The sequence below is a fragment of the Saccostrea echinata genome, unplaced genomic scaffold (assembly GCF_033153115.1).
Source record: "Saccostrea echinata isolate AGI-Se365-2 ecotype Australia unplaced genomic scaffold, CSIRO_AGI_Sech_v1 ptg000029l, whole genome shotgun sequence".
Classification (NCBI taxonomy): domain Eukaryota; kingdom Metazoa; phylum Mollusca; class Bivalvia; order Ostreida; family Ostreidae; genus Saccostrea; species Saccostrea echinata.
In genome coordinates, this window is record NW_026889778.1 from 44,043,106 (window position 1) to 44,065,176 (window position 22,071).

The window sequence follows — 22,071 nt, forward strand, 5'->3', positions numbered from 1 at the left end:
GTCAATCTCAAAATTGCAATACGAATTTGACGGACTTTTGAGTAAAAAAGGGAAGGGAAAAATGACAAATTCCTGTTCATCTTATGAAGATCTCACTTCAAATTCAAAAATTCAACAATGATGGTAAGTTATCAACGAAATGCTCTTTATTTTCTAGTTTATATCAATAATAAAAGAAACCCATATTTTATAAATTTATCGCATGTACTTTATTTTACGTCTTTTTTAATTTCGAAAAGCAGGACGAAATTATTTAAAATTTAAATGTCACGTAAAAAATACCTAAGCCTTCTTTACTAACATCGTTCTGGTTCACTACCTTCGGTATTTGATTTGACCCAGATTACGATAATTTTACACGGCTGAAAGGAAGACATCATATTCAGGTGTAATGAAGGCAGATGCAGGTAAGTGAACTAGTTTCCTAATATGTCAACAGAACAAAGATAAGTTATAGGAAGATGTCACGAGTGCCAAATATCTATATCGTTACGCTTCAGAGTAGATAAAAATTGTATGGAAATGTTAAGGCTATAGTGAAAGTAGTATTCTCATAGTCATGAAGGGTGTAAATAAATGTTAAATTGTAAAACAAAATTCTTAAGCTCACTGTTTAAAATGAAATTATGTATTAATGTGTTCTCAACAAACATTTTTAAAAAGGTATTCTATCTTAATGTGAACAATTTATGCTTTATGATACAACTGTATTATTTTTATAGATATGAAAGCGGTACAAACACATTTGTTTTGCCAAAAATAAATATTTTTAAAGTCTTCAATACTGCAAAAAGCTAGTAAGTCGTAAAATTGATAATTACATATACTGGCCGGGAAACTAATTTTCTATAGATATTTAAACACATAATGTCAGGTACGTTAATATTTTGCAAACAAGAGTATATATGAATTTACTTCCGCATTTCTTATTTTTTCTTTAGAATGCCTTTTATCTTATTGCCTGCATTTCAAACTCTAATAATGTATTACTTAAACCATGTTTTAATCTTTTTATAGATAAAAGTAAATTTTAAAAGATGCGATGTTTACATCTGATGGCCGAAAAAGGAGATCTCAAAAATAAAATTTTTAAATGAGGAAAAGGGGGGAGACAGCAAAATAAAATGAATACTTTAAAAACATTGAGATTTGGTAAGTCCTTATACATTTTGAAGGAAATTTGTAATGCTGAAAGATAATTATTACTTCAAATACTTGATAACAGCATTACAATGATTACAATGCTTTTGTAGGTATATGAAATTAAAAAAAAAACAAACAAAACAAAAAAAAAATGAAGAAGGTAATTTATCACCATGCACAGCTTTGAAAGCTCTCTGAAGTAAAGAAAAATTATCTAAATATGTCATACATTTACCATGCATACATTTTACATTTACATTTAACATAAAAAATCAAAAATAAATAAATAAAAATCACATATCATTGACATAAGATTGTAATCAAACTATTTTACTTTTCAGGCTTTGTCATGTACACTGTATCGTGTTTGTGCTTCTTTCAAATCAGTTTTACCCGTAAGGACATCAAAATCGGGGCACGAGAAAGGTGAGGAATAAAAGATATATATTTGATATTGATAATCGATGATAATAGGGGTATTAATTCGAAGGCCTCTGTCTTAAACCTTTTCAAAATACAACAAAAAATTCCCGTCTTACTTAAGTACCCATTACCACCACTAACAACATCTCCTGCTTTGAGACGATATATATAAACAAAAATCTTCCTTGTACGTGTGTTCATGTATACACGTATTTGTAAGGAAGTTCTAAATAATTACTTCCTAATAGCTGTTTTCCCAATAAAAGATTGTGATATTATATGAAGAATGGGAAAATCTATAACTACCCAATACTTGTATTAACGAAATTTTCTCTGTATCCGAGGTTTTTTTAAGGTAATTTATACTGTGAGTCTTTAATTTTTCAACGTGTTTTTGGTGCCTATAATGCTGAACTTGGATTTCTAAACTTTCTAATAACTTTGTAAAACTTTTTTTATACAATAAAATAAAAGACTTATTGTGTAATTTTTTGATCGAAAAAGTAATAATGTTTAAAAGTAATACGAGAATTTTGAATCATTGTTCTAATGAAATTCATTCAAACTGTCATGAAAGTCTTAAATATATATTAGAAGAGATAATTCAACTAAGAAATCTAATTGCTTTAGGACTATTGGTGCAAAGGAGGAGAAGTTTTTGTTCTACATTGAGAGTTATATTTTGTAATTTTCCGTACTTTATGGGTACAACTGAAATTGCAAGATCTAAAGTTTTGACTGCGACTTATTTAAGCTCTATACAGATATCTTCGTCTTCATAAGTATTCTTTTCTTATTTTTCTTCCACTGTGTTTGTGTGTAGTATGCATTTAGTTTTGTAAACAAACGTGCATTGCACATCTGTGCCAGTATTTTACAAAACTGGATGTTGAGATAATCCAGCTCCACTAAAGGATCAGCTTCATTAAAGGATCAGCGATTCCTTGACACATATCGTATTTCTCCCTAGGGACTGGATTTCTAATCAATAAACTGCCTTAGTCTGACAAATGTTACCTACTCAATGTTTTAACGACGATTTACATATGATTATTTAGTTTGTTTTACAACGATTCTAAAAAAAAAAACTCTTACCAAACGATATCATAGAATACATCTAAATTCTTTGAATTCTGTTCTTGGACTTTATCCCTGGTCTCTATTCCAGTCCGTAAGTTCACTTCTAGTACTGTACAGCAGGAAATTAACTCGCGGAGTTAATATTCGCTATATTCGCCCAAATAAAAATTCCGCAAATTTAACATACAGTGAATAATTCTCCAAAAATTGATTAGGATAAATTGAAATATTACCGATATCTGTGATTAGATTCGTTAACTCTATTTGTTTTTCCTTGAAAACATAAAAGCAGTAATTGATATAGCGGAGATGTAGACTGTCTTCCTAATTATGCGGGTGTACAAATATTACTAACACGTAGTTGTTTTTTTTTTAAACTTAATTGATAAATAAACATCTATAACTAACATTTAATTCTGCCACCCAGTAGAGGTGCTATGTAATTATCTATAAAACATGTTAGATTTCACCCGTCCGTAACACTCAGTCCTATTATCTTTAATTAAGGCACTTACGTAGTAAAGACAACTGTAAAACATTAATTCAATTTCATTAACAGTTCAACATTTTGACTACCGGTACTGACAACTTATTTAGATTCAGTTTTAAGGACATTGGCAAGGTTCCTGGTTATCGTATAGAATTTTTCAAGAACTCTTGAGTAGTTTTAAATGTACTAAACAGGCTATATTCTGGATCGTTTAACCTACCAATCGAACATTCTTTTTTAGATTTTTTAGATTTTGTCAAATCAGTGTTTTCACAATTCTTAATGCATTTCCTATGTAAAATGTTAATAAAAGGGACCTACATAAATTTTCACCATAATATTGATCCATAACCAACTTATTTCATACAGTCTTTGTATTATATACATTATTGTATCTTCATTTCCTATGACTTCTAGATATTTTGGCTGAAAATGTCTATATAAAAACAAGACACGGATATACTGGCACCGATCATTATTTCTGAGTTGCTTCCCTTAACAGCTAAATTTGATCAAGAGACTGGTTGATTGTTTTTATCAAGTAATTGACTGAATTGATTGAAACACATTGTCATAAAAATATATGCATGATTTTATTTTTATTTTTTATTCGTAGTTACTAAATACTGCTTCCTTCACAAGACCTAAGATTACTGTTCTCAGTCGGCCTACCTTTCAGTAAATGTCAATCTTTGCCCTTCCCAGCATACTGAGAATAACTGTGGTAAATGACGACTTATTGGCTCTTTGTTCTTGAAAACAATGCACAACAAAGCCATTACTACTTTTCTTTCTTGTTGTATAGATGATTCTACCCGTTAAAGGAAGTACACGTGCTTTTGTTAACCTCTGTAACATACGCTTTATTGGTTTCCACCGCTTAGAGAATTCTACACGGGAGATCACTCTCAATCACTATTTTATAAGTGAAAAAAAAACCATGTATTAAACCTTTCTTCTCCGGAAAACCTTGACTTGCCAATGTCCTTAAATATACTGCAGTTAATACTACTCTGTACTCTACTCTACTCAAAACATACCTATGAACGAACATCTTTTTTTTTTACATGAATGTATGGGATACGACTTGAAATCACTTGAATAAATCACTCGAGTATAGGCTCATATGTATTTCAAAAAATATTTAATAAAAAGAAAACACGAGAAAGAAAGAAAATTTATCAGAATGCGTTACATTTTGTCTTCTAATCGGGATCAGTTCGGTGTTTCGTTCTATTTAATCGGGTTCAGAATCGACACAATACGCAAAGAAAATACTTGCAGTGTGGAAAATGTTTTTTTTTTTTTTTTTTTTTTGTATAACTTTTCCTTTCCAAGAATTCAAACGACCGCGATCTGCTGCAAGTTGAACAAATCGCGATCTTTTCCGACCGCGATTTTAAACTGCTGTACAGTAGTTCAGGATACCTTGATGGTACTACATATAAAAACGTTCTAGTAATCTGCGCAATGGTCCCGTTATATGGGATAACAAATTCGACCCAGTTGGGGCCAACTAGGCAATGGCATTTGTCCAACAAGAGGCCCATAGGCTACATCGCTCACCTGAGCACTTTGGATAGGAAAATGCAGAAATCAGTTCAGTATTGAAAAGTTTTAATAATGAATTGGTTTCGGGGTGGTGGGGGATGATTTGAACAAACATAACTTATAATATCTTTGCTGTTCTTAAGAAGAATTTTATATTGATTTTTCCTTTACATTCCTTTGTATAACTATGATCCCCTGATATGGCCCCTCTTTACTGATGGGAGTCATGATTTGATCAAAAGTACCCAAAGTAAATTCCTGTCACAAAGAATACATATGTGAAATATGAAAGCCATAGCTCCAACCAATCAAAAGTTATGGGCACGGTTAAAGTTTTTGCGGACAAACAGACAGGCGGACGGACAGGGCAAAAATATACCCCCGAAACTTCGATTATGGGGGCATAAAAATTATTCATTTTTCTTTTATATACTAGATTAGTTTAGTTTTTCTAGTTTGTTCTTCGGTGATTTCTTTACTTTATGTGCGAGTTTATCCTCGTTTTCACGTAATTTTTGCTTGAAATGATTCATTTTAGTAAAGACACGAGAAACGAGTTTTGATTTTCCTTATTAAATGTACAAGACCAAAAACATATGCCCTTAACAGTCCCTTCCTTGAATGAATTAAATCCCTATTATTTTCGTATTTAATAGTAATGCATGATTTCTTTTTCTTCTGGTCCCTTGGATAAAATATGCTTCAATTTAATTAAATTCTTCAAAATCCTCATTATACAATGGAATACGTTATATTCATCTATATGTTGTTAGATTATGCTCTGAGGACGTGCTAGCTCTTCTTCATTATCTTCAAGCAACACCATGCCAGGCAGCCAATGAGACGCACATTATTTTACGTAATTCGATCGAAGGTAGGTTTCTTTTCTGATAAAGTTAATACGTAGAATTCATATGTAGCCTTTATTTTCTTTAAATTATTTTTGTTCCCAACAATTTATTTTGATTTGGATGTTCAATTTCGGGTTCATTTTTCTCCTTGAACATGTGTATAACAAGGGAAAGTTAATGGATTAAATTTCCATGTATATTTATTAATGCATATGTATTCATTAAAGTGCCTGATTTTAGATCAGTGAAGGGAACTTAACATAAATTATCATAATAGTTGCGATATGCACGTATCCTAATGTAGGGAAGATTTGATTTATCATAATATCGGAGAAAGGGTGGGACTACAGTTTTATAGTGGGGTATGTAAGAGCAAATATTCTCAGAACCAATAAGCAATGATAGGTACATGTAATTATAACATGAAAACTTTCACGGATAGTGCAGATTCAATTAATTCAAATATAGGACACATTTTACATAAGTCGAAAATAAATTAACTTTGCCCTTTAAACTAAATGCGTTAAAAAACTTGTGATTTTAATTAAAATTATAAGCATTCAGTGAAGGAATCTTATATAAGTAAAATCGAAAAATAACAAAAAGTAAACATGACTTTGAAAATATAGAAATATAGAAAAAATCAAGACTTAGTCTTAAGTTTTTTTGTAAAGAAAGGCCTCTCTCTTGAGATAGGATCTGCCATAATAAGAGGACAAAGATTTACATGGAATATAGAGGATTTCTGTTCTCAAAAACAGCAAGACTTAATGTTTTCATGTAGAACAACTTCATGTTTGTTCAAACCGTTGTCTTTATTCTTTACACTCTTAAAAGATTCTACTGGGCCATTATTCATATTAAAGGGTAGTTCACATTAAGTTTGTTTACAGTATAGTCTATTGTGTTGAGATGAAATTATTTTGGATAAAAGAAAGGTAAATTCAAAGATTCAAAATCTAAATACATGTATAACACATTAAATAGGCAAAAGTCTTTTCATGAAAAATAAGATCATGTTAGTCATTTTGATAATGAAGCATCGCTATTTTGTTATTTCAAGTTTTGTTAATATAAAATATGAAAATGTTGCATGTAGGTAATTGAAGATACATATCGAGATGATATTTGAAAGATGTAATTATCTAGCAATCCACAAAAGATAGTTTATTTTTAAAATATAATTATTCTCCCCGATTGGAGCCTATATATCAAATGAGATGATGAGGTTATCGCGTGGTTCATATTCAGACGTGTAAAATTTGTGACATGGATTTTAGTTTGTGTTTTTTCCAGTAGGAGATCCATTTAAAATATTCGTGTTATCTGTCATTTAAAAAAGTGTGTCATCGTATGACATTATAGCGTATTGAACTCTGTATTTGCGTATTTGAAGGCTAATTTTGCGTTTTAAACGCAACAAGTTTATATGCGTATTGAACGTATGTATTACAACTTCACTTGTTCTGACTACGGGAGAAGAAGAAGGTGGGGTGTGGAAATGGACAATTGCTCCATGTTATCCTCAGTGCCATCCCTACAGCAAAGAGGGGAAAAGTGCAAAGCAGATACTGAGAGTAATCTGCCTGAGCCCTTTAATGCAAAAAAGTCAAGTGACATTTCTTTGGACAAATAAGACATGGCAAAAGATGACTTTTTTTAGTTAACTGATGACCAGGACAAGAAGGAACATTTAGAAAATGACCCCATCCTAGACGAGTTGGCTGAATGCTTCGGTTCCGACGAAAATTGCGGAGAGCCTTTACATGAAAAACTGGCTAAAGTCACTAATGAAGGAGTAAGAAAAACTTTGAATGCGAAAAAAATGAAAGTAAGTGAAAAAAACAACAGGTCGAAGAATATGCAGAACTTAGGTACTCCAAAAATTAAGGAAGAAATTTGTGTGCACTTGGGCCGCAAAATCCGCAATCAAGACATGCATATTTAAAGAACAAAAACACTTGTTGCGAAATCCATGGTGCCACAGCTTCAACAGATACATATGTTGTTGTATTCAAAACAAAAGGGGAACACTCCCTAGGTTAAAGACTTGACTGTCTTGGCGATAGACGGACTGAAACTAATGACATACCTCTACTGTGATCTATCCAACAGAGATGCGAGCTGATTATTCAGTCTGAAAAGAACGAGGAATTCCGGGTACTTTTTTCCAGAGAACACCTGGTAACAGATAAACTGTTTGAGGATGAAGTTGGGGAAAAGGAGGAAATTGCCAAAGGTCGGATCTAAGATCTCAAGCCACAATGAACAGGAAAATTGAATTTTTTAAAACCGGAAACCCTACCAATAGGGGCAAAATCTTTTTCCTAGAATCCAAATTACAGAGCCTAGTCTTTTTAGGGCAAGAAACGACTCAGAATTACAAAAGAAACCGTACAACAAACAGTCTAAGAAGTACCCAGGACCAGTTTGTTTCAGGAAATGAGTGAATTTCAAAATTCATCAATCAATTTTATTGCGGGGAAAATTTCAAATAATTTTGAAAACTGGAAGTTGATAAAAAGTTATCAAAAATTTTAGAAAATGTGAAAGGTTATTCTATTGAATTTGACAAAATACCTTATCAGAAGTGGCAATCAGATTTTGGAACGCAGTTTGCAGTTCGCAATTCGCAATTCAAAAGTGAACTGCATTCCAGAAAGCAGTTCGCAATTCAAAATTTAAACATAAGTCATGGGGTCTGAAATTTTGAGGGTAGGGTACTAGTGGCCAGTTACCACTTCTGTGAAAAAAATGGTGATGGTACCATCTCTAGTTTCCGAGATATAGAACTCCAGTTTTTAGACCTACTATATAATACTACATGAATAAACACCGGGCTCGGGGACATCGAAGTCCCCTGTCCCGGGGTCTGAAATTTTGAGGGTAGGGTACTAGTGGTCAGTTACCACTTCTGTGAAAAAATGGTGATGGTACCGTCTCTAGTTTCTGAGATATAGAACTCCAGTTTTTAGACCTACTATATAATACTACATGAATAAACACCGGGCTCGGGGACATCGAAGTCCCCTGTCCCGGGGTCTGAAATTTTGAGGTAGGGTACTAGTGGTCAGTTACTACTTCTGTGAAAAAATGGTGATGGTACCGTCTCTAGTTTCCGAGATATAGAACTCCAGTTTTTAGACCTACTATATAATACTACATGAATAAACACCGGGCTCGGGGACATCGAAGTCCCCTGTCCCGGGGTCTGAAATTTTGAGGGTAGGGTACTAGTGGTCAGTTACCACTTCTGTGAAAAAATGGTGATGGTACCATCTCTAGTTTCCGAGATATAGAACTCCAGTTTTTAGACCTACTATATAATACTACATGAATAAACACCGGGCTCGGGGACATCGAAGTCCCCTGTCCCGGGGTCTGAAATTTTGAGGGTAGGGTACTAGTGGTCAGTTACCACTTCTGTGAAAAAATGGTGATGGTACCATCTCTAGTTTCCGAGATATAGAACTCCAGTTTTTAGACCTACTATATAATACTACATGAATAAACACCGGGCTCGGGGACATCGAAGTCCCCTGTCCCGGGGTCTGAAATTTTGAGGGTAGGGTACTAGTGGTCAGTTACCACTTCTGTGAAAAAATGGTGATGGTACCATCTCTAGTTTCCGAGATATAGAACTCCAGTTTTTAGACCTACTATATAATACTACATGGTACCATCACCATATTTTCACAGAAGTGCTAACCTACCCCTAGTACCCCACCCAAGATTTCAGACCCCAGGACAGGGGACTTCGATGTCCCCGAGCCCGATGTTTATTCACTTAGTATTATATAGTAACCATAAAGAGTGGAGGGGAGGATCTCGGAAACAAGAGATCGTACCATCACCATATTTTAACAGAAGTGGTAACTGATCCCTAGTACCCTACCCTCAAAATTTCAGACCTCGGGACAGGGGACCTCGATGTGCCCGAGCCCGATGTTTATTCATATAGTATTATATAGTAGGCCTAAAAACTGCAGGGCTATATCTCGGAAACTAGAGATGGTACCATCACCATTTTTTCACAGAAGTGGTAACTAATGACTAGTAGCCTACCCTCAAAATTTCAGACCCGGGGACAGGGGACTTCGATGTGCCCGAGCCCGGTGTTTATTCATATAGTATTATATAGTAGGCCTAAAAACTGCAGGGCTATATCTCGGAAACTAGAGATGGTACCATCACCATTTTTTCATAGAAGTGGTAACTTACCACTAGTAGCCTACCCTCAAAATTTCAGACCCGGGGACAGGGGACTTCGATGTCCCCGAGCCCGATGTTTATTCATATAGTATATAGTAGGCCTAAAAACTGCAGGGCTATATCTCGGAAACTAGAGATGGTACCATCGCTATTTTTTCATAGAAGTGGTAACTGACCACTAGTAGCCTACCCTCAAAATTTCAGACCCCAGGACAGGGGACTTCGATGTCCCCGAGCCCGATGTTTATTCATATAGTATTATATAGTAGGCCTAAAAACTGCAGGGCTATATCTCGGAAACTACAGAAGGTACCATCACCATTTTTTTCATAGAAGTGGTAACTGACCACTAGTAGCCTACCCTCAAAATCTCAGACCCGGGGACAGGGGACTTCTATGTCCCCGAGCCCGATGTTTATTCATATAGTATTATATAGTAGGCCTAAAAACTGCAGGGCTATATCTCGGAAACTAGAGATGGTACCATCACCATTTTTTTCATAGAAGTGGTAACTGACCACTAGTAGCCTACCCTCAAAATCTCAGACCCGGGGACAGGGGACTTCGATGTGCCCGAGCCCGATGTTTATTCATATAGTATTATATAGTAGGCCTAAAAATTGCAGGGCTATATCTCGGAAACTAGAGATGGTACCATCACCATTTTTTCATAGAAGTGGTAACTGACCACTAGTACCCTACCCTCAAAATCTCAGACCCCATGACTTATGTTTAAATTTTGAATTGCGAACTGCGTTCTGGAATGCAGTTCACTTTTGAATTGCGAACTGCGAACTGCGTTCCAAAATCTGATTGCCATCAGAAGTCGATACCCAAACAAATTTAATTCAGTGAGGGTGATATGACAGTAATTAACAGAAAAATACATGAAATGTTATAAAAGAAAATAGGGGAACTTGTTCCTAACTCTGACATCAATGACGATGAGTTAATTTCAAATATTTTCATTACACCCAAAAGGAACGGGAATATTAGAATTATTTTGAACCTGGAATATTTGAACGAATACGTTAAGCATCATCATTTAAAATGGAAACATTAGAAGCTGCAATTCATCTGATGACCAATGATTGTTTTTCGCATCAATTGACTTAAAAGATGCACACAATTCCTGCACCGTATTCGAAAAAGACATGTATTTAAGATTTATTTGGAGGGGAAAAAGTATCAATTTACCTGCCTAAGAATGGGCTAACCATCGGTCCATCGGATATTTACAAAACGTTAAAACTTTTTTTTCTACTTTGCGAAAACGAGGACATGTGAATGTAGCTTACATTGATGATTCCCTACCTATATGTAAAACTGAAATCGAAGCAGAGAAAATGTTAAAGAAACCGCAAAACGTTTAGACAGTCTGTGTTTAACAATTAACTGTGAAAGTCTGTTTTTTGTCCTACAAAATCTATTCAGTTTCTTGGATTTGTAATAAAATCAGAATTTATAACTATATACCTTACAGAAGATCGAGCTAATTCAATTAAAGAAAAGTGTTGAGAAACTCGTAATCGGTGTCAAGTGACGATAAAAGAATTCGCGCAACTACAGTGCAGGAAACTAATTTTTTTTTACATAAATAAGCATCAGCATCCATCTAGCATCAGGATCAGCATTTATAAAAAAAAGAACAGCATTACCAGGATCAGCATCAGCAAGTAAAGGATAAACCAGTATAACTAGTGTTAACCTACATACAATCAGCATTGACCTACTAACATTAGAAAATAAATTGGTTTTCTTTTCAGTAAAATATTGAAAACAGAGATGAAACTGGTTAATTTAAAAGGAATATACAATGAAATATTATGATAAAATGATTCCATATGGCACTTTTATTGCTTTGAACTGCAATGCTGAAATTCAATTATCTACTTCTGGCAGCATGATGCTACTTTCGGTAGCATTGACCTAATTATAAAACAGCAAAGGTAGTATCAGGATAAGGATAACTAGCATTAAATCATCCAGAAAAGGAAGCATTCAAATCAGCATGGAAAGGAAGCATTGAAATCAGCATCAATGTTTTAAGAAAATTAGTTCCTTGCAATGTAATTGAGAAATTAATGTCAAGCCAACCAGGTGTCAGATTTGCACCTACTTATCATAAATCGCTCACAATTGAGAAAGATAAACAGATAATTATAAAATAATGTCATTGATTGTATCAATCGTGACATGCATTTACTTGTATAGGAATATTTATATAAAGATATGTAAAAGTATTTAATATTTTAATTTTTCTGTTCATAATCTTACATCCATGTAAATACAACTTTAAAATTCACAAATTCGGATTCTAACTCTAAAGTCTTATTTGATAAATGTACAGAGCCCCAATTAGGGAAAAGAATTTTTTAGGTTAAACGAGATTACGTGGAAGGTGAAGTTTGACTGTAATTTCTTCGATCCAAATAGGTCCCGAGGGTTCAAATGCCCAACCCTATTAATTCAATAAGTTTAAGTGAATAATCCCACATATTCGTCACACATATACGAATCCAATTTTTTTTGTGCTCTGGAGTATGAACCTCGTGGTAACCGTGTGATCTCATTTGATCCCTTGGCACCCAACTGGGTGGAAGAAATTACAGTCAAACTTCACCTTTCATGTAAGTCTTGTTTAACCTTTAAATTAACTTTCTTGAGTTTGTGCTTCATAGTTGAATTCAAAATTTCATGCAAAAGCGTACTGCAAGTTTTAATTCGAAGAATAATTGGGTAGATGTATTTATTTTGGTTAATTACTTTTCAAATATTATCATTTAAAGATTTGGGAAAATGCCTTATATCTTGTGAAGTAACGGTCTCCAAGAAAATAATCGAAGTGCCTTTGTGTGTTGAACAAAACGAATGTCCTATAGCGTTTCAATCTACAATGGATGATCATCAGATTGACGTTTTCAAAGAGTTCAAATTTTGTTGCACGGGTTCCAAATCCTTTAACCAAATTAGGGTTCAAGGAAAGTGCAACTACACACTATATAGTAAGTATAGTAAATGCACAGCTTAATTTTAGAGAGGAAAACGGTATAAACTGAAGATATTTTAACAAAAATGAAACTATATGTTGTCCTGAATGCACACATTTTTAATGTAGTGTTTTAATGCTTGATTTTATTTCAGTGCATATTACGCACGACATGGAGTACCAGTATAACATGGACTTGTGTAAAACAAAACAATCAGTTCTTGAATAAAATGTCATATATTCAATTACAAAAAAATAATGAACATATAGTCGCCCGCATGGCACACTAGTTGTTTTGTTTGCAAAGATTGATTGATTGATTATATTGTTTAACGATATTCGAGAATTTTTACTCAAATAGAGACGTCACTATATACCTGTGAAGGGCTTTAATTTTAGACCTTGGCACTCACGACCATGGAGCAGTGAGGGATCTTTATCGTGCCAACACCTGTCGTGACAAGGGGCCTCGATTTTTAAGGTCTCATCCGAAGGACCCGCAACATTCACTTCAAAGTACCGAGCGCTTGGCGAAGAAACAGCTGCTGCCTATTTTTTTTATCGATTTAGGTCAGTCGCGGCCGAGATTCGAACTCACGACCTTTCGATCACGGAGCGAGCGCTCTACCGACTAAGCTTCCGTGACGGATAAAGTCGCAAGGAAAGGAGATTTAATCCTTACGTCGCAAGTTCGACCTAACTGCGGGACATGCAAGCCGACTCTCTAGTGAGACCATACAGACTAAAGTCCAGTGTCTCAGTAGATGCTGGCATGGCCATTGCTCAATGGTCATCAAAACAGGTTTAAATCTGTACCCCTCAACCTGCAACTTTTGGCGTCCCAATATAGGTAAAACGATTTCAAAGGAACGTAAAACAAATAATCAAAGTATAAATACTGTATGTTGAAGGCATTTAAAAAAACTGCAATCGTATCAAAACTTTAAAATTCTTCAACAAGTACATGTTATATGTAGAAAGGGATACCTCCTTATAAGTAGGACTTGATTAACCATGCATTGTTTGAACTAAATATTGCGCGATAGGGGGTAGATGCAATTTTGATGATATCTTCTGTAGTTGAATAAATATTTGCTGAACGCTAATATAAAATATTATGTTCGTACAAAACAGAGATTTTCTTTTTCAATTGAAAAAAAAAAAAAACAACTAAGAATTAAAACTAAAAATAATGTCAATGTTTTTTACTCAGGCTATGAATTGTTGATTTGTTTAAATGCTCTTTTTATCGTTTATTTTACTCAGTTTTATACATTAACAAATTATTTCTTTCTCTTGTCAATATTTTTAGCATAAAGCTAATTTATTATTTCATATATGGAGGACACAAAATATACGTATTGAGAATGAAGACAGTGCTCTTGTACTACTAAAGAAGCACAAATAAATTACTGTTTATAATATGACATATATTTTACACTTGATTGTTTGATTTTTTATTGTCTTTACCATAATGATTGTAATTTTTTTAAATACACAAAATCATAGATAAATATTTAATATGTTATAGAAATGGAAAATTTGCAGCTAGGAGAGAGATGTATATCAGATATGCAGTGTAAGCATTCAAATATGAGGTGCCTTAAGAGTCGCTGTTCATGTAGGACTGGGTATATAGAATATAATGGAGGATGCATCAGCGGTATGTTTATAATCTCTTAAGATCAGATATAAACACTTTGAAGAAACATTAGAAAGAGGACTACATGACTTTATGTTCATTGTGTGTGTCCTTGTGTCCTTTGCAGCCTCAAAAATGCACAAAGCATTTTAGGAGTCTAACATATACTATACATCAGCAAAATATTTTTGTTGTTGAGATACCTGAATTATTATCGAAGTCGCAAGTAGATAAATTTCACTCCTGCAGAGAAACATTTATATTTTCAATTTCAGAATATTTAAAATATTTGTTGGGAGATATAGTTTATCAATGATAGCCAAAACAAACGTATTTATTATTTGTTAGAAGGTCAGAGTTGTGATTTGTAAACACCTCTTCATGGAGAAGAAAACGAAAATCTTAAAAATTTCAAAAGTATTCTTATGAAAAAAAAATAAAGTCTAAAGTTTTCTTGGCTTTTCCTACTTTACAATAACATGCCTAACATGTAGCAATTTTTTTTATACATGTATCATTGTCTCGCTCTTAAATAATTCTTTGTGTTTATGTTTTGCGTAGAACTAAAGTCTTTAAAAATAAGTTATTCGAAATTGTGTAATCAGTTTTTTTTTTTTTTTTTTTTTTTTTTTTTTTTTTTTTTTTTTGTTGTTGTTGTTGTTGTTGTTGTTTCTTTTTTTTTTTTTTTTGTTTAAAACAAGAAAAAATGTAAAGCAGAATTTGTTTCAAGCATTAAAAAATACTTTTTCGTCGATTTCTTTTTACTTTCTTTAACAATTTCTTTAAAAAGATATTCAGAAATATAAGCCCACTTCAGTTTATTTATAGCAAATTATTTCAATCACCTGTCGTTTGCAATATCAGGATGTGTATAAGTGTGTGATAATCATCCAAAATCACGCTTTAATATCAGCACCCCCTCCTTGCATCTATCGTTTTCATTTTCTTAAAACAAAGTGTGACTATAAAATTGCTTAAAAATGCTTTGTCCATATTTTGGAGAACTATACTTTAGATGGAGACCTCGAGCATTTGATGATACAAAAGAATATTCTCCAGTATGACCAGGAATGCGAAGAAAATTTTCAGTGCTCTTTCTATGGAGGTGTCTGTTCAAGAACCTGTTCCTGCATTTCTGGCTATGTGTATAGTGGAAGCAATTGCATTGAGGGTAAGTTGCACAACCAATGTATAGAAGAGTCTTTTCAAAGTCATCATATTAAAATCAAGATGTATTCAATGTAAATATACGGTCCATAATATCTTCGTCCATGAATGGTTGGGACGATGCTCATATTATGAACATGATAACGACATACTAATTCTTCAGAATAGTACAAAGGTATATATTGCGTGACTTTTTTGCAAGGTAATTATTGAAGAGTCAGGACATTGGGTATGGGATTGTAAACGCCATCCCAAGCCCGCCCTGAATTTATCATGATTGTATAAATTGTAAGAAAAAAAAATAGTTTGAAATTCTTTTCGACGTCCAGGCACTCCTAGAGCCGCACGGCCGAACGTGATATATGTAAAACGTACCTGAACTTACAACTAGACAATAGAGTTTCATAAATGTACATCAAATATATTGCAGGAAATTCTAGCTTACCTACGTAAAAACATATGTAACTAATACACAAAGCATAGTGCGTAGATAAAAACCAAAATGTCACTTTTTGAATGAATGAAAAAGATATAAATTTTGGATCTGAGTAAGCTTAAAATTTAGGCATCTGAAATGACCTGAATTTATATAAATAATTTGATCATATCAAAAAAGACATCTGATTATGGGGGACTCAAAAAAAAAAAACGGTAGGCAACACTTCTGATTTAAAGAATGCAATATTGATAACAGAAAACTATAAATAGTGAGAATGGCGTCATAGGTGTTTCATTAATCTTTCATAAGAAAAATGTTCTACCATGTTTTTCTTACTAAGTACATATTATAATGTTATATGATTATTTAAAAACATAAATAGCTCTTGAATAAGAATTTACCAACCACATGTTATTCTATCGTCATATTCAGGACCATGTCGAACTTGGTTTTCTGTCTCTCCTCTGTCATGATCTTGAGAGGCTGAGAGGCTAAGTAGCTATAGATGTATTAATCATCTTTTCATTTTTTTTTCTTTTTTTTTATGTTCACAAATTTACTTTTGAATACCTTTAATTCGATACAGTCAATGATTTTTTTTTTACCTATATAACATCTTCCGTCCAGTAATAGTTAGATTGTTAATTCTTTAGTTAAACAACTAGGAGATACCTGTGACTCCGAAGATCAATGTTATCAGACTGACTATCCAATGGTTTGTCTGAGGAATCGCTGTTCTTGCACTGATGAATTCCTTGAGATTGACAAAAAGTGTATCAGAGGTGGATATTTTTTTTGTTTTGTTTTATTTTAGTGTTTTGCTTTATAATTGATTAACGAAGGAATTTTTTATCATTTCATACTGTTTTGATATACATATCAATCTGTTATACATTATACAAAATCGATGTTGTATCCACTAGATGACATAGCCCTGCAAATAGATGATAAATGTAACTCGGAAATCCAGTGCGAGAGAACGGAAAAATCGCTTACCTGCTTAAACGGCAAATGTACTTGTAAGAAAGACTACACTCGGCTTCAAAATGTGTGTTTAAAAGGTAATATTGATGTAAAATCAACGTAGTTTATTTAGATCACTTATTATTTATAATTAACTATAGCTAGCGCGTTGTGGCAAAATCAGTCAATTTTAAAGAGAATAAAAATAAAACATGTTCGTATACCAAGGATAACCCATGAAATCCAAGGGTTTATTTTCAATGTGCTCCTTATACACGTATATTAGATGTTAAGTTAAAAAAAAAGTACGTTGACAACACAGTGATCATAAAAAAATGAATTGTTGTATGCATATATACTAAGTTTTCACATGAATATTGATGTAATCAACTGACAACAAGATGTAAGATTAATATAGCTTGAGTTGACTTTCATTCTGGGCAATTCCTCTATCTAAAAATATTCCTGACATATTTTTAAAAGCAAAGTATTTAAAATACTTTTAACTTCTCCTTCTAGTTAAGTATTATGACTTTAAACATTAATTATTAACCTAAACGAGAACAAGCACGGGTATCATTTATTTGTCAGTCTTTTTGTATTGACTTTGGAGACATGCTATTTTTTTTTTTAGAAATACACATGCAACCTTGAATGAAGTACACGCCACCTTTCTGCATACATGTACCATACCCTAATTCTACCAATAAAAGCAAAGAAAATGACAAACAATTTTAGATTTTTCTAATAATGTTATAAACTAAATAGAGGATATTCAATGATTTGTTGTTGGATATTGGATTTATTTCATGATTGGGACAGGATATTTGTTATTTTCACGAGTGCTAAGCACGAGTGAAAATATAAAAAAAAATCCTGTCTCATGAGTGAAATACTTTCCATTTCCACAAACACTGAATTTTCTGTTTATTACATTTTCTGTGATTTTCTCTTTGTCTCTGTATTTTCTTAACACAGCATCAAAAGCTGTGATGTCATAGTTGAGTGGCTGAGAGGTCATACTTTAGCAGTTATGAGACTGAAAACATTGTACATTTGTAACATGGATTTTAGCAACATATTTTTGAAGAAATTGGCACTTTCAGTCTGTATCAAGACGGTTCAGATTCCGTTATCTTAAGAGAGGTCGGAAATTATTTTTTACTTACTTTGACATCCTTTCACACTGTGACAGAATATCACTTTTATTCAAGAAATAAATCGAAGCATTTCACTGTTGAAAATGTAATAAACAGAATTAATTTATAAAACTTAAATTTTATCTAGATCTTGTCAATAAAAATTGGAAATATTTTGAAACAATTACATTATTCTGAATCTTAGATGCACTTCTTCAAGTAAAAAAGAAAAGCTTATTATAAAAACCAAATCAACATTATATCACAAAATCATAGTGTTAAAACTCTTATTATAAACTTAGATATAGTTTTCTATATAATCTCTAAAAGATTTACTGTACATAAATAGCTGGTTTGAAGCTTCAAATCCCATGCAGAATATCTTTGCAATGTACGGGAACCAGCAACGCAACTGTCTGTTATGAAGGGAAATGTGTTTGTGACTTTGGATTCGTCCCAGTGGAAAATAATTGTAAAAGTGAGTGGCTTAAATGGATAAATGATTCAGTAATTTGATTTTACGTAAAAATATAGATAAACTAATCTCAATGGCGCTGTCAACGTTTTATTTCTATATTTTAAATTTTAAAAAAAGTTTTTTCTATTTTGCTTTGAGGAATTGATAAAGAACCAAAAGAATTGGAATCTATGGCCAATAAGGCAGACAAAGGTACTTCATTTTTAATAATTTATAAATTAAAGAATTTATTCACTGACTTCGTTTTTCTGTTTTTTTTCCCTCAAATAAGAAAAGTTCAATACTATATCTAAAAATAACTATATTTTGTTACAGATTTAATTAATCGAAAAGTCTTATGAGAGTATTTCCTCTGAAACTAGTTTCTTTTAAAGAATACGGCATAATGAGTATGTTTTCTTATATGTCTTTGTTTCGTTTTATAGTCAAATAATTGCCTTTGTATATACATTAAAATTTATATGTACTTTTTTTACATTCAGCATGGAATTTTTATTTTACTTCATTACACATTATAAATAAAACTAAAACTTTCAAAGACGTAAAACAGGAACTTCTAAGGACAAATCCCATTCCTTTTACGAAAAATAGAGATAACGAGAAAGAATAAGCAAACATGACAAGTGAGCTGACTCAAAATGTCAAAAATTGGTTGTCAAATACATATAAGTTTTCAATATTACAGTCGCTGAACCATGATGTCTCACAATCGCTAAGCTATCATTGGAAAACTAAATGAAATGAAATTATTTTCTTTAAAAAAATCGGTTTTCTTGTTACAAATATGAATTTTTTTTTCGATCGTAAGACAAATTGTAATATTTTATTCTTTCATTCGTTCTTCGAAAATCAAAAAAAAAATCTTTGAAAAACATATTCCTCATATATATGTACATGTTAAATAAATCGTTAACATTATATTTTTTAGATAATAATGTAACTGCCTCAGCAGTAGGAGCAGGTATCTCTTGCTTAATCATTGGTGTTCTGATAGGTTTACTCATCATGTTTCTTATTCAAAGGAAACGATCAAGTCAAAATGAAAGGTGTGTTTATCATATTTTCTTTCATTTATTTTTATGCATTCCAAAAATTAATCTTTACTTACCGGTCAAGTAATATCTTAGCAAAAGTAGATTAATTAAAAATAAAAAAAAAATTAAAACTTATATGACTTGATAATTATTCAGAACTATATGTAAGTCATTTTTCAGATATTTACATGTATGCAGCAAGTAAATGCATATCCTTTTTTTCCCTTACAATCTTGGTAGGAATAAAAGTCCGAAATCAGGAGATGGCCAAGAAGTTTATGAACCAAGAATGCAGTCTGGGTCTGCTTCAAAGCGTGAAACTTATGATCATTTAAACAATGTCAAGAAAGAAAATGCAAAATTCAACAACACTAATAAGGTACACAATTTTATTTTATTTTTTTCGATTTTTGCTGTTTTTTAGTAAGATTAAAATAATCGTTTGACAAGTGTATTAAATGAAATTAAAAAAAATATATAAATAAAGAACAACAAAATACTTTAAATTATTCTATGAATTATAAGGGAGATTTTAAAAATAGGAGTATCTACATGTTCTATATATTTCAAAAAGGCCAGCATTGTGACTGCGAACAAAATATTTATTTACTTTACTGTAGTGAACAGTGAAAATAAATAGACTAGTTTAATCTTACATATTTTTTTTTAAATAAATAAATTACATGTAACTGACTGCTTTAATTTAAGGATACGGGTGAGGAGGGGGGGGGGTAGTTAAAAACGTTTGCAGCATTGTTGTTATATTAAAATAAACAAAAATAGATTAACAAAAAATCAATAAGTGAAGACTTTTTTGTTTAGCAGTCAATCATAGACTGAAGTAAACAGGCTCCGGCAACTTCATTTGCATACCGTTAACCCAAAGCGTACCGCGCAAGAAACGAAACGTACCGTGCAAAATGCGAAATGCACTGTTCACAAAGCAGAACGAACCGTGCATAAAGCGAAACGGACCGTTTATATATGTGAATATATATGTGTGGTTTTTTAACTTGTTTTATTTATTTAATTACATATTTATCCCTCTTTAATAACTTTATATATTTTTTTCTCAAAGTAAACACCAAATATGATTCAGGTAATATGAAACACGGAGTATATTTACACTTCAAGTATTCTTTCTTTGTTTTGGTTTACTAGGGATGTAGTATGTATTGCGTTATTGAACCAAGGACGGATCCAAAAGATGACACAGCAAATAAACCATCAGAAGATGTAGGTGTATACAATCATCTCTTTGAAAAGAACGACGAGGGTGAAACTGGAAATTATGACAATCCTGAAACTGTCCGTGCTGCACAACAGGAAGTGAAGCTTTCGAGGGATCACTCAGAAAATGATAGATTTTTATCAGATGCTATTAGAATTTCCAACCACAAAGATCAGGATGAAAGTAAGGAGAATAACGATGAAGATAACTACTTTGTGCTCGAAAAGGAGTGTAACCAGGTGATCTGAATACACCGTCAATATCAATCTCATATTTATATACTATTGTAACAGGTATAAACCATTTCGTTGTAAAAACATTGTAGAACAGGATATTTTTCTTTTATCAGAATTGATATTTTTTCCCTGCATGGGAAAAAAGTTAACTTAAAACAGTAACTGATATAACTGCTATAGATTGTAAGTTCAATTGATGTACATTTTATCTGCAATTGCAATCATTTTTACATTATTAATATATTAATACTATTTTAATGAAAAATTGAAACATTTAAGTTAGTCTTATTCGATATTTTGCATGTTCTACTTTAAATCGTGCATAATGTATTGTTTATTAAGAAAAGGGAATTGTGATATCGAAACATTAAAAAACGGTTTGTTGTCCTGAGAGAAACGCTTGAAATAAAATTCATGTATCGTTCTCACTGTCTTTAATACTGCACAACACGTTATGCTTGTCTTTTTCTATTACATTTATTGTATTTTATCTTCTTTTTTTAAAGTTACTTCTACTTTTAAACATGATTTAAAATAATTAGAGTAATGACAAATTCATATAACATAAGGATGTAATAGAAAAATGCATGTCTATACATTTGGTGTATTTGCCACTTTTGTTTCCTGTAGTTATTTAAAATAAAGCCAGTTATTGTTATTTCTCATCAAAACCCAATAAGGACGTTAAACTAGTTATTGACACTAAAAACACTTTATTTATTTATATATGATTATGTAGATAACATATACTGAAATGAACTTGAAAAAGCAGATATTTTGGAAGCCCCTCCATTTTCAGTTACAAGAGTCATTCCTCTGACATTCCTCTGACATTTTGCCATATACATTCGTCATTTGACATTGGTTTTAAACTTTGGAACATCTTTGCTTCTTTTTTATAACTCATTTAATATGACTTTGCTTATTATGTTAAACATTCTTTAGTACATCAATTTTATCTTCTCGTCTTAATTTCCATTTTTTTAGCAATTCCAAAATGGAA

At 32.3% G+C, this 22,071-nt stretch overlaps 1 protein-coding gene and 1 pseudogene across 1 annotated transcript; both read left to right on the forward strand.

Moving 5' to 3' along the window:
• Nucleotides 1-1,021: 1,021 nt before the first annotated feature.
• LOC133194859 (uncharacterized) lies at nucleotides 1,022-21,159 on the forward strand. The gene is made up of 13 exons (XM_061330767.1): nucleotides 1,022-1,152; nucleotides 1,485-1,569; nucleotides 5,461-5,561; nucleotides 12,540-12,755; nucleotides 14,271-14,402; nucleotides 15,397-15,552; nucleotides 16,641-16,769; nucleotides 16,911-17,048; nucleotides 18,439-18,567; nucleotides 18,706-18,759; nucleotides 19,496-19,613; nucleotides 19,842-19,980; nucleotides 20,763-21,159. Exons 1-13 carry the CDS (start codon nucleotides 1,125-1,127, stop codon nucleotides 21,078-21,080), a joined length of 1,743 nt encoding a protein of 580 aa, XP_061186751.1. The 5' UTR covers nucleotides 1,022-1,124; the 3' UTR covers nucleotides 21,081-21,159.
• LOC133194289 (uncharacterized) lies at nucleotides 6,983-7,788 on the forward strand (annotated as a pseudogene).
• Nucleotides 21,160-22,071: the final 912 nt, after the last annotated feature.